Below are 16,056 nucleotides of genomic sequence, written 5' to 3'. Positions count from 1 at the left end.
AATTTACGCCGCCTACGTTAGTCTTGTCTATGGATTAAACTAAATATATAATGCACAATAAAGTCATTTTATTATTTCCACGGGAAGCCTACAATTACTTGCATACAGGCTTACTAAAACAACTTGACATCATTCACCAATATACAAATAACCAAATACACGAATATTCACAGCTTTGATGACGTAAATACACTTAACAATACTCTAAAATATGGGACTAAGACAAATAAGGTAACTACTCCAGGAAGATTGTTCCTATACTTGTGCCTTCAAGTTAAAATGTCCATTTGTACACGCGTAACTATAGCGCAGATCTTCACAAATAAGACTCGGTATGTCTCGGTTAAAGACAGAAAACGTAACGATCCATTGTCCAAGTTAAAGTACATTCTACTATTGTTCCTTTAAGAGAGAGAGGAGGGGAAAAACTATTTTTACAGGAAGGATGTGATTTCCAGCTCAAATTAGAGTGGAGGAAGAGGTTGGGATGGCGAGGTTAAGTTGCCTCATCGGACACTGAATAAAAAGTAACCCTGTGAAGTTCCGATCCTAATACTGCTATGTGTTCTTCTTTCTTGTTCAGTTCCGTTTGTGCCGATTTGCTTCTAGCACTATAGGTTCGAGGAACAAGGCGTAGGAAGCAGTGTTTGCTGCTGCTGAGTGGCGTCCGTTTTCACGTGATGGTTGGAGGGCGCAGAGCTCGAGGAGCGGATCTTTGTATTAGGCAGCTTGTGGTCTTTCTTCCACTTCATGCGGCGATTCTGAAACCAGATTTTCACCTGACGCTCAGAAAGACACATAGTGTGCGCTATCTCCACTCGTCGACGTCGAGTCAGATATCGGTTAAAGTGGAACTCTTTCTCAAGCTCAAGAGCCTGCTGGCGCGTGTAGGCGGTGCGAGACCTCTTGGGCACTCCTCCAGAGTAGCTGGCGGTCACTAAACACACAAACACATAACCAAGCAGGTGTTATTGACATTCTCAGGTATTGGCGAGATGTCGGATAATTAGTACACTTCCTAAACATTTAGAAGGGCACTAAACGTGTAGAGTATGAAACAATGGACATGCGTCGTTCTCCGACGACAGCATTCCATTCACACGCAGCCTTGCTGTAACTAATTTGGTAGCACAGCAACATGGAAAATAACTACATTAAAAGGCCTTTTCGGTGCTAACTTGGTCAACCATAAACTTTCTTGTGGGTCATAAGAAACAAACGCAAATGGGCCGGGCGGAACATCGAGGGAAATAAAATTGGCGAGAACTCCTAAGCACCGGGACTTCATCTCGATGGCAGTAAATCCTCTAAATGAGCAATTACAACAGGGTATGTTCCCTACATGCCTTACGACGAACGCCCTCCACAGGGCTCCTAGAGCTTTTATTGCCCGTGCACATTACTTACCGGTATTAACATGGACTTTTTTCATCCAGGGATACACCACCGGCTCTTTACCCTTCTGTGCGCCTGGGAGAGCCTCTGACACGAGGCTACAATCCTTGTTCGCAGCTGAACCAGCACAGCTCTCTGTGGTGAGGCGGGGTCCATGATTCTGCGGAACGGATTGAGGTTGCGCGTGATGACGGTCGGTGAAATCGTTGAGGTCGTTGGTTGACACATTACCGTAATCATAGCTCGGCTCTTGGTAGTTTGATCGCGGGTATGATGCCTCCTCGTGATGGGGGAAGCCCGCGTCTTTCGGCCGCTCATAATAATCAGAGGACACGGGCATGTATCCATTCTGCTGATATTCCTCGCAGGGTGGGAAAGAAGGTTCGATGTAATTTGAATTGATCAAGTAGGAACTCATGATCATTAATTTGAAAAGTGCAACAATTCTAATTTTTATCGTGCTGTCGTTTTTCTGATCTCTCCAAAACCCACCTACTCCTCTGTCAAATGTACAAAGTTGGTCGGTCACGTGAGAAATGCGACCAATCAGCGCCTCTTGTGGGCATCGTGTAAACAAGCACCAATAGCAGGCCAGGCATCAGCACAGCAAAAATGTGTTCGAGCGGTCTCTGCGTCTGTTTTTGTTATCGAATCAAAATATATAATAGATTAATTCGATATAGTTAGCATATAGGTCGTATAGAAAACGAAACAACTGAGTGAATGTACAAGATGTATTTTAAAATGCATTATATACAGTGATAAACAATTGAGTTCAACAGAGAACGTGATTTATCACGAAAGCATCCCCTTCCAGTGTTAATGCCCTTTCTGATGATAAATGTACAAAGAATCTCGTTTGTTGTGTATCACGACCTGCAGTTTTGTACCCTCCAGGGACTTTCAAATTTCTAAAGGTTCCTCAAATGAACCTTCAAGAAGGCCCACAACCACTTGCACGAAAACAACTGTATCAGTACACCCAGTGACTATGCACCTGTTAATGAATAGCACAAAGAGTATTTTCAAGCCAGCAACCGTATCAACCAATAAGTTTACACGTCCTTTGTAACAATTGTAACAACACAATAAAAAGACTTAGTTTTGGCGGTTCTATCACCGGCGTTGTCAAAGAAATATTGCGAAGGACAAACAGTTAGACGATTTACTCTACATTAAAGTGACCCAAGCATGTGCAGTCAAGAACAACGAAAGGATGCTATATGAGCCTTTTAGTTGCACACATTTGCATCTTTTGATTGTTATCTTTTAAATTATTATTATAATCACTGAATTACTAAGAAAAATCTCACATATATCTCACATATATCTTAAGCAAAAGCAAAAATACATAACATGTAGTCTAAATAAAGAAACGTGGCATTCCTTATTGTCTCATAAAAGCTCCATAATGAAATATTTTGGCTTTTTACATCTAATATTTGTTTACTGTCCAGTTAAACTGAACTGGACATCTTGTTACCTTTCATGTTCTGCACGGTGGCTTAGATCCATTGTATTTCGTCTTAGATCCACTGTATTTCGTCTTTTACTCTACCTATATAAGAGCAGACCAAAACCAACTCAGAATTTGTATTCGGGACCGATTGAACTACCATATATAGTCTGCAGTCAGCCACTAATTGTTTATTGCAGCTGGCCTTTTAGTTTACTGCAATACATAGCAATCTTCGTGCAATTATATTCGTATTGATATTGCTTAAATGGTTATGGAAATTATACAGAATCGTTATAATGCAGACCGCAACATGTAACATCCATATTTAAAAAAAGTCAAGCCAATACTATTTTTTGTCACCTAATTCTCCTTTCCTGTGAAATGCACAACACAGATAGACTCAATTCCATAACTTTTCCATATCCCTATTGGACTTGTTAAATAGCAATGTTTATATGGACACTAAAATAAAACGCAGAATGCCTACCTTTTGTAAGTTCGTGAGCAAATACTATCCCTGAGCTGATATGTCAGGTTCCCTGCCCAGATAAACCAAAATAATGACACATCCTTCGCGCGACAGGTAGTTTCCATGTAATGTTTCTTTATCTTTAACATTTCCATGTAGTGAATCGACAGCCACTCTGACTTGGAAACTCTTGTCTAAGTATCCACGCAAGCTTCAAGTTTGCATTAACTAAACTATGAAAGCCACATGATGTTCCACAGCTTCAGAACCGCTCTGCCTACCTTTCTTTAATAGCTACACAGAGATAACTTCGGGTTGACCTCTCAGTGACTCAATGTCCATTTCGCCTCTTATTAATCTTGTTCATTGACAGTCTTTGTTAAACAACAAGGCGTGCCCTCTGAAAAGGTGACATTTTCATATTTGTTAGACGCAGTGACCTTGCGTTTACCCCGGCCTTGGACTTCGTTTATCCCCTCAGGGAACAGGGTCCTTCTGGAGGTCGGTATGTATTATATATATATATAATCTTCATTATATATTATCTTTATAGTAACAACATATTTATTACTACTACTACCACTACTAATAATAACCGTTATTAGAATGCTGTTAAATTATAGGATTTAACTTCTTGATAAATTTAAATTGCTAACGAAAAGTCTTTTAACCGTACGGTTGTACCACAAAGCTCTAAGCAAAGGCTTTAGTTTTCTGGGGCGCATATAAAATAATACCATCGTCTGTTATTCATTATATACTTCTCGCTCCTTTGTGTACAAAACTGGAGGCCTAAAATTAAACACGCTCTAATATTTACATATTTAAAACAAGTAAGACTAACAATTCATCACAGGATCAGATGAAAGAAAACTCTGATTATGAATATGTAAAACTCTAATGTTCTACATATATATGATAAAACATAAACAGGGGAGACCAGGGCTAGTTGTCACATTTTTATTCCAGTGACTATTACTGAGGGTATTGAAAGTCATTTAAATGAAAGAAAATAAGAATGAGAAACTGACAATACATTTTCTATAAGGAGGCCTAAACATTAAGCCAATAAATCAGTAAAATTCATTAATTGCAACACGAAAAAATGTAAAAGGTAACATATATTTTGCCAGGAAATTGTATAAAAAGACACTGAAACATACGGAGCAAACTGCACCGACCCCCCTTTTTTTAAAACCCTTGTTCTAAAACAGTTTAAATGTTCTGTTAAAAACCTACTTTTACTATAGAACTGTCTTAAGTTAATCCAGTGTAGTCTTATCGTGTTAAACGGGCTCAACTGCTTTTACAAAATACAATGGTAATTGCACTTTCAGATTTGAGGATAATTTTAAAATAAAAATTCCAGTTTTCTGTTAATTTAAACTGCATTTGGCTGAAACCAGCATATAAAATCAAAATCATTTCAAATCGCGAGCATTTATGTAATTGGATTTTTACTCAAAATCTTACAGTTATAGAGCCTACAGCCGTTGTGTTTCCCAGTGTAACAACTAGCTCCGGTCTCCTATAAAAAGGAATACGGCCGTATCAAGTCATCGCGTCCCCCAGCCCTCTGTAAACCTTTAAATTAGGCAGTCTAAACGAATATATAACTTTAGGACAAAATTAATCGAAATAACTTACATTAAACAAATTTTGTGGACACAAATATGGGGTTTTAGCTTTATTTATAATGCCGTTTGTTGTTTAACTTTTCTTTATTACAAAATGATTCTGTTTTTTTTTCGGACAGGTCAGACATTTGCACAAAATGTAGGCCTATGCATTTTTTAAAAAAAATGAAAATTAATATTAAACAGAAAAAAAGGATATCCAATAAAAAGATCCAAATTGGAGGATTTATTGTTTAAACTATTCAAGGCTTGTATTCGCAAAAACATAGTCTACTATACATAGTAATACATATACATGTATATATATCGTCGATGCTTTTTCGCATGTCTAAAACTAGATTTGTCCCAAAGTGATGAGTATTACATAAAATTATTTGTAAGCCAATGCAAACTAATTTTATTACAAATCTCATATCGTCTCGTCCTCGCTTAGTCCTGATTTACCGGTAAATAATACTGGACAGAATATTTTTCTTTTATATTTTTTCTTTTCTCTTCTTTGCTTTTGTTAAAATTAACGAATGTTTAGTTTTCAAGATACTACAACATGAAAAAAATACTCTTCGGAACTATGCAAACAAAGAAATGTTCATTGCGGAAATATTATCAATCCTAAATGCAAATGTCCCGTCGAACTTGTGGTCATCAAATGGGATTTATTCAAAGGAAATTCACCAATCAAACCCCTTAATAAAACCTGAATACTCAATCTCTGGCACAGGCGGAGGAGATAGTCTCTTGGGGATGCTAACCCAGGGTCACCCAGCTTGCAGAGTTCATCGCGAGGTTAGACCAGAACTCACGGGATTCACAGCTATTCCATCTTTTGTGCTATTATAAAAGTGGCACTGCGCTCTACAAGAACAGATGACAGCTACTTGTTCTGCTGTAAACTTTTGACCCCGGCCCTCCCCCTACCTTTACAATCTCACTCTCACTCTCAGACAAACAAGCACAAATAAACAGATGGACACAAACAAGCCTTCGAGCTCATCAACTTTCTTTCTCCCTTTTTCTCTCTCTTTCATTCTTTTCTATGCTGTTGTTTTCCTCATACATCTTTGGTATCTTCCATTTATCATGACTACTAATATTAGGCCAAAACTATTAATATGTTATCAAACAACCTTTATATCTCCAGACAGCTTGGCCTGCTGTAGCCATCAATTTCGTTCTGCTGATATCCATGCTGCACCCAGATTTGTAAACCATTTCTATTCTACCGAGAGTCCCTGCAATTAAAGGTGTATGTGGGAGTTATTATTCTTTTTCTTTCTGTCTTTTCTATCCTTATAGGGAGAAGGGGCGCCAATGCGGGTGACACTGAACTTGGCCAAAAGCGAGCTCTGCTGGTGGTTTACGGCGTGTGCACATTCATCTTCCTGCCGCCGCTGACCTCACGGTGAACCAGGAGCGAAGACATTTTTCTTCAGTCGCTCTCACTCCTTCATTGTCTATCGAATTCTGTCTATCTCCCACTCGCTCTCACACTTCACTTTAAGTATGCGGATGTTATATGCGCATTTCCTCAAAAAAGGCAAGCAAAAACACATCTTTGTGTTCTGCATTAACGTGTTTATTTTCCCCTATACTACGTTTTGTGTGCCTTGACGATAAAATAAAACAGCATTGTTAGTTATGACAACTACAGTTTTGTTGTTGAGCAGTAGTGGTGCTTGAAGATGTTTGTGATTAATAATTACTCAATTTGATCAGATTTAAGTCACAAAATTGCAAACTGGTCAAAATGTGCAGAAACATTAACAAATTACCTACACTGAGTGTATAAACATATCTCACTAACAGAGGGATAGACAGATTGATAGAACCCAAACCAACCTTTAACTATATATGCATGTATGGATAGATAGATAGACAGATAGCTAGACACATACATACATACATACATACACACATACACTCCAATCCTCTTCCTCAAAACTTTTAGGCATTTCTGGTGGGGAGAATTTGTGCATGAACATCTACCAAAAAGTTCTGAAGGGTGTGCTTGATACTAGAAAAACTGACAAATATCAAAAACGTCTTTAAAAATCATTATTTAATTCCTGGATACAAAGGGCAGAGAATGTTACAGTATAGGAAGGAAGCAATTACAGTCAAAGAGCAATGCCCCCTACCACCCATCTGCCGGACAAGCAGGTCTTCACAGTACAAGCCCTAATTAACACAGTTGGAACTTGAGTGCATTTATGTTCTGCTCATTGTTTCACCGAGGGCCTAAAGAAAATTTTTGTCTTTTAACAGCAGCGAAAACCCCAAACAAACAAACAAACTCGAACTTACCAAGAGCTGACTTTCGTTTACTCGAGTGAATCCGGTCGATGTTTTTCCAGTCCATAGCAATCTGGTTTGTCAGAAGCAGTTGTGGATGCATTCAAGGAACACCTCTACGGTCTGCAGAAAAAGAGAACGAAGCTCCACGTCAGTGCGATTAAACTTTATATGCGATATAGTGTCGACTCCCCAAAACCATAAAACTGACTTTAATTGCCACCACGTGACTGTTTTATGGCCAGTGAGCCTATCTGCCGTCTCACTCCGGGTGAATTTTACGATCTAATTCGTGGACCAAACCTCATTATTTATCTTACCCGCCAATGTCACGGATCCAGAATGGTAAAAGGTCTAGTAAAGTTTGCCGCTCAAAAACCCTGTCCAGATTTCCAAAGAAGAGTGCGAGACACTGGGCGTGGACGCACACTCCTGTTGAGAAGTTGGCAAGGGGGACCATAAGTGCCCTTTCCACATCGGGTGAGTAAAGTAGTGATTATAGAGCGTCTCATACCTGTTGAACCACTCAAACAAACTTTTACAGAAATTAGGAAATTGTTCTTAACAAACTAGAATTTAAACATTGTCTTGCATTATCATTTTATCTAAGTTTCCGAAACCGGAATATAGTATTTCGCAGTTTTATGACTACTAATGCTCACCCTCACATTAATAATCAAACAACTGTGTCATACATTTAATTTTTACGACTGTCACTTACACAAAAAAACATCTGACAAACACTGAGATCTACTTTTTGAAGTAAAAACTTTATTGTTATGAACACTGCATTTATCATTGGCAAATCTGTATTCTGCACTTCCAGTTATCATTCAAATTTCACGAGAAGGAAAATAAATAATTCGCGTTTCCCCCAACATATGAAAACGTACAACACTCAAACATTCAAGTAGAAAAATGAGGACACGACAAATATGCGGACAAGTCTGAACGGAACGGTTTTATCAATACACAAAGATGACAGTACAACACGAACAAAACAGGTTTTCTACTTCAGCTTCACAACAAGTAAAATACAATCGATATTTGATATCGAAATGAAATAAATACAATAAAATACATCAATTCATATTTACAAACCAAAAGACATAGGAAAACAACAAGAAAAGTATTTTTTGTTTTGCCTCTTTTAGTAAGAGTCAAATACTTTTACAGGTTGGCTTACCAAAAGCACCTTTCAGAAACTTTTTTTCAGAAGCGTTTTTCTTCAATACGTGTTATATTAATTTACACCTTCATGTGGCTTTTCTAAGACAATGCAAAGATCTACCCACATACGCAACATTACAGGAAAACACAGAGAGGAAGTGTTTATTTTATTTTTTTCTGACCAAGGACGCAACGCAGGGCGTTCACTCTCTCAAGACCAGTGGAAAGTTCTTTTGTGAAATGGGCACAGTCTTCATCCCCTTTTCGAACACACACTTAGAATAAGGAATCAGACACGCACCCGCGCGCACACACATATTCAAACACTAACAGATTTAATTCCTATATGCACATATACAATATATACACTTTTTCACGGCCGGTATCCGCTCCCTGCAGCCGCCATATTCATACTCTTCAACTTGTTGTCCTTTTTCCATTTCATTCTTCGGTTTTGAAACCATATTTTGATTTGTCTCTCTGAGAGACAGAGCGTGTGTGCAATCTCAATTCGTCGGCGACGTGTCAGGTAGCGGTTGAAGTGGAACTCCTTCTCAAGCTCAAGTGTCTGGTAGCGTGTGTAGGCTGTCCTGGGCCTTTTCCCTTCCGGTCCGGCCAAACTGTCTGTGATACACAAAAGTGTGACATTTTCATTTTTATAATCTTAACGTACTATAATACATAATATGTAATGCACGACACAAAACATGGTTGAAAGAACATGCATCAACCTCCAAGCATGCGTGACATTCTCAGGGACAGAAATCATAACATTTAATTCGGGTAATTTCCTCAGATGAAAACAAAATTATTTAATGAATTTAACAGCACGGACAATTCATTACTGGATAATCGACAAGACAGTTAACAATATAATTAGGTCCTTTAATTTTTACAAAAGAAAATCTTTTTTTTTCAGGAGACATGGAGCCAGTAAACTGGGACAGCATGCTGGCTGTGACATATTTCGTTATAACAGTCGAAAACCAAAGTCAACTAACTGTATTTACATTCAACTTCCCTAACTGATTTTGTGTAAAATTTGACAGTGGGTCATTCACACCACACTACAACATTCATAACAAACAGAAGAAAAAAACATAACTATGTTTGCCGTTTACCATGACTTATATGAAGTTTTCGCATCCATGGATAAATCTGCGGCGCCTCGGATACATTCTGTGCAGCTGTCTGCGCACTTCCCGGTGGCTTTTCTTCCTCCATAGTGCTGGACGCTTTAGAGACGTCCTCGCGACTGAGAACCGTCCCGCCGCTGTTGGTCGCAGAGCCAGCTGTGCTCGGTAGTGAGGTTTTCAGGGCGCGGTGTGACTGCTCGCTGACAGGAGAGTTGGCTATGGATGAGCAGGGGAGAGGGTCAGAGGAAGGCTCAGCGCTGCCCGCGGTAACCGGCTGATTGTACCGGACAGGCGTCGCAGTTGGACTGTCTGTGTAGCTTTGAGTTTGCTCACCAGATGAGAGAAAGTGTCCGGTGGTAGAACGCCCGGTGCTGAGATCCATTCCATTGTAGCCAAAAGCATACCTGCCCGAATGCATGCCCGTAGAATCTCTGCATTGGCCACTAGAGCTGTGATCTCCATAGTTATGTAAGGGATAGTCCGCGCCATTTGGATAGCGACCGCAAAATGAGTTCACAAAATAAGAGCTCATTGGTTGACAATTACCTTATAATTATTTTTAGTTGCTACAACTACCCTTAAAGAGAGAAGAATTCTACCGTGTGTGTTTGATTTGTGTCTCTTGATGGTTTTGAGCTTCTATTGCACCCTTGCACAATTTATGATGAATTATGGAAATGAGTGAGACACAGACTTAATGCTCCCTTACGTAGACTCCCAAATATGGGGTACGGCTTAGAGTCACGTGTTTTTGTTGACCAGTCGTAAATCCTATTCTGTGACCTCCAGCGGTAAACTCACGCGTAAGCAGGAAATCAGGGTGGAATTGTTTGGACACGGGAGCGCGCAACAAGAGTTTCACTGAACTAGCTGATGTGTGCGCCGCAAGATTGTAGCGGCGCGCCACCCTCTGGTTAGAAGCGGGACTACCTAAACCATCAGACTGGAGGCGAGCACGCGATGGGGTCATTCAGAGGGTAACGACTCTGCGGTAGAAAAATTGTATCTGCCGAAACAATGCGCCGTGACCTGCACACAAAACACGCGTACCAGAATGTCTAACGGATTTAGCAGATTCAAAGACATGCGCAACTAGACGTTTGAAATAAACAATCGTCAACAAGAATATAAAATCAGTGGCAAAAAAAAAACAAAAAAACATTTGAATCTCGAGAATAGTGTACTCACTTAAAATACTCCCGATAATTCCTCTATATTTGGTTGAAAACAGGATGTTTTTTAAAGTTATGATTCAGTCTGATTAATTCTAAAAAATATATGTCTTCGAAAATAAACGATTCAAAAGACGCTGCACAACATAAAAGTCTGGCCTATCTTTTCTAATTTATTTTAGCATATAAATACATTTAATTGTCAATAAATGTTTTAAGAGCATACGAGAAAATGTCTCTAAATACTAAAGAAATATTTAAAAAAAATATTGAAATATTTAAAAAGAGCAGAACTTTAATGGAATTTCCATTGTTCTGCCTGTTACCGTGACGGACTGAGGTACCAGCAGAAAAAAACATCAGCATCTTAGGATGATGAAAAGCGCTAAGCGGTGACAAAGTAGAAGCTGGTCTTTGGTCAAACACATTTAAATGAAAACGCTTGTAACCGACATTACTAAGCAATACGTAGAAACATTCATTTATTAATGAGAACCTCAGAATTAACGCTTTAAAGTGCATTGTTAAAATTCAGCTGTACAACGATTTTTTCTACTATTTTTGCCTTAGTTCAACACCTTTCCGACAGCTCCGGTGGATTTAAGATACAGATATCCATTCATCGTGCAGCTTTCGTTTAAATGTGACAGCTTAACAAAATAAAATTAGAAACTGATTTTTAAGAACGAGTGAAACAGTCTACACACAGCAATGTATACATTCCGTTAGATAAAACAAAGCAGAGACACTGTGGCAATACCAAGAGGTCTACACATTCTGGTATTGCAGATATTCCAAGCAACCTGACAAGACCACTCTCTGTATAACTAAAATGCTATGAAAAAAAATTAATAATCTGAAATCCAGGATCTGGAATGATTCCGTATCGTTTCACTCCATATTTCAGCATCAGCTACATTTTAGGTTAGCTTGAACAAACGAACTCAAACCTGCTTGTGCTGCCAGCAAAGTAGTAGATCACCACCTAGTGGTAGTTTTAATGTACCACCATTTACCTCGTCATTCACATAAAAGGTTTGCAGAATTATGCCCAGCTGTTATTAATTGTCTTCTTTTGTATTGAAAGATTTTACATATAAAAAAATTAACATCCTATAGGTCCCCTTTCCCTGACAACGACGGAAATGAGCGCTTAGGAGCGTTCTGGAAGATTTCTACGCTTTGCTTGCTGAACAAATAAATACATAATATTTATATAATTTTTTAATGAATTGAATAATTTTAAAGTCACATTGCAAAGTCTATCGCATATTGTACATATATAAACTAAATAGTCTGTAATAAGTTTAGGTGTAATTTTGCAGTTGTCCTGCAGGTGACTGCATAGTTTGTCTCTTTATCGTACACTTCAGCACTCCTACGATAATTTTCCAAGTCCTAACTAAGAAGCTTTTGGGGTAAAGACTGTACTTCTGTGATTATTTGTAGCATCGATTCAATTATCTACTTAAAAAAACACGAACTAGACCGTTATTACGAATCTCATCATTAGGCAAAATTGTAATTGCTCGAAACATCAAATTTTTCTAAAACAAGGACCACAACACTTAACGCAAGTGCAATGCACGGAATAGGCTAATATAATCAAATTAAACAAATTGTTTAATCGTCATACTGAATTGTACAACCCTCTCACAGAAACTTCTTCAAATACAAATACTGTTTTACTTATGCAATAAAAGCTGTTCCAAATGGGAATGTAACCTTTAGCCTTTTATTCAGCCTTCTATTTTTAATTAAGCCGCTTTTATCAAGACATGACCAATATTTGAAACATTTAAACTGCATACTTTAGTTATATGACATGCCCTACAGTTTTTAAGGCACAACAGGGACATCAAACGACAAGCAACATCAACAACAACGACGACCTCTCTATCCAGAACAACAAACCAACCTAATATTAAATCTGAAAATTATTGTGCAGTATTACATGACATCAGAGATAGTTCGATAGTAGCCTACAAAACAACCAGAGTCCTTACCGTTCAGTGTGTCGGTTGGTCCAAGAAACAGAGGTTGGTGACGAAAAATGCTTAACAGCTTTTTGGAAAGCTGCTTTATCATCTCACAGTGTGCCAAACAGGATGTGCAGTTTTATCTTCACTGTCAGCCAACCCAATGCCCAATTCGATGGCAGCGAATGTCAAATATTACCTCAAAATTAAAAGACAAGAAATCAACAACCGACGAAATTGTGGAAAAGCGGAGGTAAAAGAAGGCTAGACAAAGCAAGGTCAGGAGAAGAATGCAGCTCTATTTTGGGTAGGGATGCATACACATAAAAAGTTAACGTTCCTGTGGCCTTAAAACACGTGACCAACTGGTAGCCAATAGGAGCTAGCGGCAGCTCATAAAGTTGTACGGCGAAGTAGTAAATTTTCATAAACAACAACAGATTTATAGCTTCTCTAGGGAAGAGGACAGAGGTGGGGGCTGGTAAAGCAATGTTTGCAGCCAGGCGCCATTTTACAAATAGGAGGAGCTCACAGGAAAAGTAACTCTATAGATTTATCCGCATTACAGTGAAATAACTAAACTTTTTTCCCACCAGTTTTGAATTTCTATTATACTGCTATTAATTTAATGACGTAAACACAGATTTAAATAAATATTTCTTACATATTCTATACATAGGCCTAAAAAAGTCTCCAAATAATTGTGAAGGATAATTAATACTCGACCCTCAACAAATACATTACAATAGAATTAGAGAACAAGTGAGAAAAAAAGCATTATTTAATTGTTAAGCTGTCATTATGTACGACCAGTGCTCTTTGTGTCCACAGCACCACGGTGGGTGTTAAGTTTATATGCTCCCAGAATTTAGAAACTTACTACTGATGTTAATAGAGCAATAAAGTCATGTTGTTGTCATTTGAATTATGTGACTAACTGAACGCGTTTACATGATAAGATCTAAATAGTCCATGCACAAATATATACATTTGGTGTCCCATCCTGAGACTATATCGCTTTGTGACATACAGTTTACAGCAGGCCCATCGTTGATTTCATGTTGGCTTGTCACCTTGTCAGTACTGACGTAAAATGATCGAAATATATAGCCTAGGGCTAAAATGCATTTCCTTTTAAACTACACAATTGCTTTAAGGAGAGACATGCGCTACATTTTATTAATGCTTAGCTAGTTTTAGGCGACGTCATCGCCTAAATAATAATTATTATTCTTGTTTTTTTATTATACATTATGAAAGTTTAGATGCCACTGAGCAAGATCCTGGTCATTAGTTACAAGAAACAGAAACCATGGTTCTTAAACAAGGTAGGCTATAAATCTTGGAAGCGGACACAACGAGAGAAATCAATTATGCAACCAGGCACGCATAGGAGATCCTCTAAATTAAGACACACAGAGTAATTAATTTATTACCACAAAGCTGAGGCATTAAAACGTTTACGACTTTACACATGCATGAACAGCTGCATCGGTGGTTTAATGGATGTAGTTGCAGCACACGTTTCTATAGCCTCTGACCCAAATACACCGCAAGCTGTTTCAAATAAACGTGAAAGTCATACCTTACATTCCCATTTGAAGATACACATTCGAGAGGTTTCGTCCGTTTATGCTTGCTATATGAATCTGAGCCCAGTTCTTTTTAAATCCCCGATAAGCCGCAGCTTGACCACGTCATGTATGAGCAACATTTTGGAAACAGTCATTTCCTCCTGTAGTATAGACGACAAATCGTACACAAAGCAACATTTTTTGGGCAGTGTTGAAGAGGAGGAGTGAGTGCGCACTGCGTACGACTGTAAGACATTCCAGTTTAATTATAATTCATATACTTTTTCATCCTACTGGGTTGTTGAGCAGAAATCCTCGGTGTCGTTTTTACGAGCTAGGTTGATATACAATCCTATTATAGCTGGAGTTCATATTAAATCCCACTTCTCTGGCATTGGGCCCATGAAGTCACATGATCACTCCGCAAGCACTAGACAGCCAATAAGTATTGCTTTTGCCTTTTCATCAGCTTGTAAGAACAGTAGTTAATCTTATAAATTAGTCCAAGGACCGATAATGATTACGATTATGAAAATTTGTATATCAAAATATATTGTATCCCCAAAATTTTCAAATTTGTTTTGAACAGATTTAGAAATTACACAAGTCAAAAGAGTCATTTTTAACAACAGCTTGATTGATGCAATGATTTCAATAATAATAATAATAATAATAATAATAACAATAATAACAATAATAACAATAATAATAATTAATTATTCTACATGATCAAATATGATTGGAGGTGTAACAAAAGCGAGATTTTTTTAATTAATATATGTTTATTTGTTTTCATTTATTTGGAGAAAAAAAAAAAAACACTGAATAAAAAAAAAAATATCTGAAGAAAAAACTAAGAAAAACAAAGAATACTGAACGTAAAACAATCCAATGTAAGGAACCTTCAGTAGCCTAAAGCTAACTAGTGTAATATAGTAATAGTACGGTAAGACACACACACACACACACACATACATACATGCATACATAAAAAAAAAAAAAAAAAAAAAAAGAAGAAACTTAACGATGTTGTCGAGTATGTTAGGCTATTTTCATAGGAGAGCACACAAGGTAACGTTGCATATATATTTTTTCGACGTCATTTTACAAACACGAATATAGTTTTCATATTTTTATTTTTTTATTATGATTTCCAGACCACACTATACCGATACCAATTGTGTTTCCACAGATGCCAGTGCACCGAGTTTGCTCTTGTGTGCTTCTTTTTCCCCTCTTTTTAAAAAAGACTTAAGAAGAATAAATTTGTCTAACTGACATTATCAAATAAAGATTTCCATTACCAGTTATTAAGTGTAATTTTTGGGAGGCGTAATAGTCTATTTAAATTCACTGTTAGTTTATTTATACATTTTCTATAATCCCTTTCTGGGTTAGTTTAATCCAACATGTGTTCTATACACAATTTACCCAGTCGCGGACTTTTTTTTTTAAAACAGCGATTTTTACATAACGTCATAAAAAGAATACATTGACATGTTCTATCATTATATATAGGCTATATGAATGGAAGATGGGGTTGCATTGTTAATTAAATGCAGAAAAAAGAACATTATTAATACATAATGCAGAAATGCAGAAATTACTCAAATTACTTTGATTCAGCGTTAGCGTACGTTGTAAATATTGCTTTACACGAAACAATGGTTTGATAATGAATAGAAAAAGAACAAACGGGGAGCCTCAAGAAGATTTTTTGTTTGTAAGTTCAGACAAAAAATAAACTAATGAAGACTTGAAAAAGAAAGCGGG

General features: G+C 37.6%; 2 protein-coding genes across 2 annotated transcripts; both read right to left on the bottom strand.

Moving 5' to 3' along the window:
- Nucleotides 1–611: 611 nt before the first annotated feature.
- On the bottom strand, nucleotides 612–1,813 carry hoxa4a (homeobox A4a). The gene is made up of 2 exons (XM_051136316.1): nucleotides 1,408–1,813; nucleotides 612–937 (listed from the first exon to the last, which is right to left on the bottom strand). Exons 1-2 carry the CDS (start codon nucleotides 1,811–1,813, stop codon nucleotides 612–614), a joined length of 732 nt encoding a protein of 243 aa, XP_050992273.1.
- A 6,979-nt stretch (nucleotides 1,814–8,792) lies between these two features.
- Nucleotides 8,793–12,730, bottom strand: hoxa5a (homeobox A5a). Its single transcript, XM_051136344.1, has 2 exons — nucleotides 9,544–12,730; nucleotides 8,793–9,046 (listed from the first exon to the last, which is right to left on the bottom strand). The coding sequence occupies exons 1-2, from the start codon at nucleotides 10,088–10,090 to the stop codon at nucleotides 8,796–8,798; spliced, it is 798 nt and encodes a 265-aa protein (XP_050992301.1). The 5' UTR covers nucleotides 10,091–12,730; the 3' UTR covers nucleotides 8,793–8,795.
- Nucleotides 12,731–16,056: the final 3,326 nt, after the last annotated feature.

This window comes from Labeo rohita, chromosome 19 (assembly GCF_022985175.1).
Source record: "Labeo rohita strain BAU-BD-2019 chromosome 19, IGBB_LRoh.1.0, whole genome shotgun sequence".
In the NCBI taxonomy this organism is placed as follows: domain Eukaryota; kingdom Metazoa; phylum Chordata; class Actinopteri; order Cypriniformes; family Cyprinidae; genus Labeo; species Labeo rohita.
This window is presented reverse-complemented; position numbering and strand designations above follow the sequence as displayed.

Excerpts from the sequence above, each read along its gene's own strand:
- hoxa5a (XM_051136344.1), bottom strand. The coding sequence starts at position 10,090 with ATGAGCTCTTATTTTGTGAACTCATTTTGCGGTCGCTATCCAAATGGC. Across the intron at positions 9,047-9,543 it reads AAAACTTCATATAAGTCATG|ACAGTTTGGCCGGACCGGAA; the intron begins GTAAACGGCAAA and ends TGTGTATCACAG.
- hoxa4a (XM_051136316.1), bottom strand. The coding sequence starts at position 1,813 with ATGAGTTCCTACTTGATCAATTCAAATTACATCGAACCTTCTTTCCCA. Across the intron at positions 938-1,407 it reads AAAAGTCCATGTTAATACCG|TGACCGCCAGCTACTCTGGA; the intron begins GTAAGTAATGTG and ends TTGTGTGTTTAG.